At 46.4% G+C, this 1850-nt stretch overlaps 1 protein-coding gene across 1 annotated transcript in view; it reads left to right on the top strand.

The window, feature by feature from the left end:
• Window positions 1-1850, top strand: part of LOC103357122 (zinc finger protein 585B-like) — an 8795-nt gene that overhangs the window by 4328 nt on the left and 2617 nt on the right. Inside the window, exons 6-7 of the mRNA XM_008281528.1 lie at window positions 97-220; window positions 306-1386. Of these exons, the coding sequence (XP_008279750.1) occupies window positions 97-220; window positions 306-1386 (1205 nt within the window). The remainder of the gene's footprint in view (window positions 1-96; window positions 221-305; window positions 1387-1850) is intronic.

Raw genomic sequence — 1850 nt, forward strand, 5'->3', positions numbered from 1 at the left:
TATTTTTTAAGTTAAAATCAGGGTTTAGTTCATCAAGTCTATTATTTTTGGAATGTATTCCATCTTTTCTGATGTGTTTTTGTACATTTCCCACAGACTGTTTCCTGGCTGGGAGCTGAATGCTCCGTGATGGACGACTGTGTGCAGTCAGTCTCTGAGCCCACAGACCTGAAAAATCTGCTCCAGCACCACAAACGCCTCGGACATTTAGAGCAGCACGGTAAGTCATGGGCACATCTGTTGTATGTTACTTTTAATGTAACCCTCAGAGTAACTTTTGTTTTTTCTTTGTCCTTTTTGTCCAGTTCCACCTTCTAGTATGGGCGACAGCATCCTTTCCTCGCTCTCCGCCGTTCTCCCAAGCAAAATGTCAAAACCTGTAGAACAGCCCAACCAATCAGATTCACTGCAAGGCCTCAGTGAAGACACACACACTGTATCGTTTGTGGATGATGTAGCGGTTGAAATAATTACAGTGACGGACTATGCAGAGGTTGAATTAGGCGCGAGCGCTGACATCGAGGTGGTGATGGGAGAAAGCTGCTTTGAAGGAACAGAAACTTGCTCAGTGGTGGAAGATTCGCTGGTGGTGCTTCCTGAAGAGAAGCCCAGAGAAGAGGAAGCAGGTGAAGCAGAGGAAGCAATGCCAGAAAAAGTTTTGAAAAACACTTGTTTAGAAGTGAACAAGGATGAGTCAGCGTCGCAACATAAGATCCCCGTGGGACCACACGACTGCCCCGACTGTGACAAGAAATTCAAGTTTGCCTCCTCTCTAATCGCCCACAGGGTCATCCACACCGGAGAGCGTCCACACCGCTGCAGTGACTGCGGCCGCTGCTTCTCCTTCAGGCAGTCCCTCGACAGGCACAAACACACCCACAAAACAGGACGAAAGTACGACTGCGTCATCTGCGGGGAGACCTTCCAGTCCCTGTCGGCTCGTACAGAGCACAAGCAGACACACATGGAAAAAGGTGTTTACGCATGCTTTCAGTGCAGCAAGAAGTTCAACTGGGAGATGGCACTTGCAAGGCACCTAAAAACTCACATTGATGATATTAACAATTCCAACAAGCCTACGGGGAGCAGTGAAGACGGGCAGGAGCCTGAAGACAACATAAGTGATGCTAACGTTGCTGAAGCTGAATGCCAGGTGCAAGCAGATGGTAATGGTGATGAGCATCCAGAGGGTTGGAGCAATGAGTGTCCCGCCTCTGAACTGGAAAATGATGTCATCTCTGCAGTCAAGATCCGCACAAGTGGGCGCAAACGCAGGCCGACCATGAAGATCCAGGTGATCAATTTACAGAAACGCATGACCACCAAAAGAAGGAAGGAGATGACCAGGGTGAACCCTCCAGCTCTGAAGCCGCTACCTTTCAACTGGTAAAATCCTTCCTCCTCATTTTGTTTGAAGTGCTCTTGTCTCACTACTGGGTTCATTTATTTCAGGGTTTTTTTTTTCCCATCCTGGTGCAGTGATTTATAATTTGTAGTTGTTAACGTTAAAGCTTAAAGTTGGGGTAGGCAGCATTGGTGTTCCAAACACATACAAAAATATATATTTCAGGACAAAGTGATCCGACGGGACACTAGAGTTTGTTCGTTTTCTAGGCTCTGTTGTCAGACTTCAGAAAATCCGGCCTATGATGAGACCCTTAAGCATTCCTTTTTACAAAGACCAGGAGAAAAGTATATACAGAGCAATGACTTTTCAGTCTGGAGGTAAACTGCACAATTTTACTGAAGGTCTGGTGTGACCCACAAGTGACTTTTAGCTTCACTGTTTCTGTGCATCTTGTCTGGTGGGAGAGTAGAGCTGCCTTTTCCAGATTCCAGAATATAATGTA

The sequence above is a fragment of the Stegastes partitus genome, unplaced genomic scaffold (assembly GCF_000690725.1).
Source record: "Stegastes partitus isolate 25-593 unplaced genomic scaffold, Stegastes_partitus-1.0.2 Scaffold236, whole genome shotgun sequence".
NCBI lineage: Eukaryota > Metazoa > Chordata > Actinopteri > Pomacentridae > Stegastes > Stegastes partitus.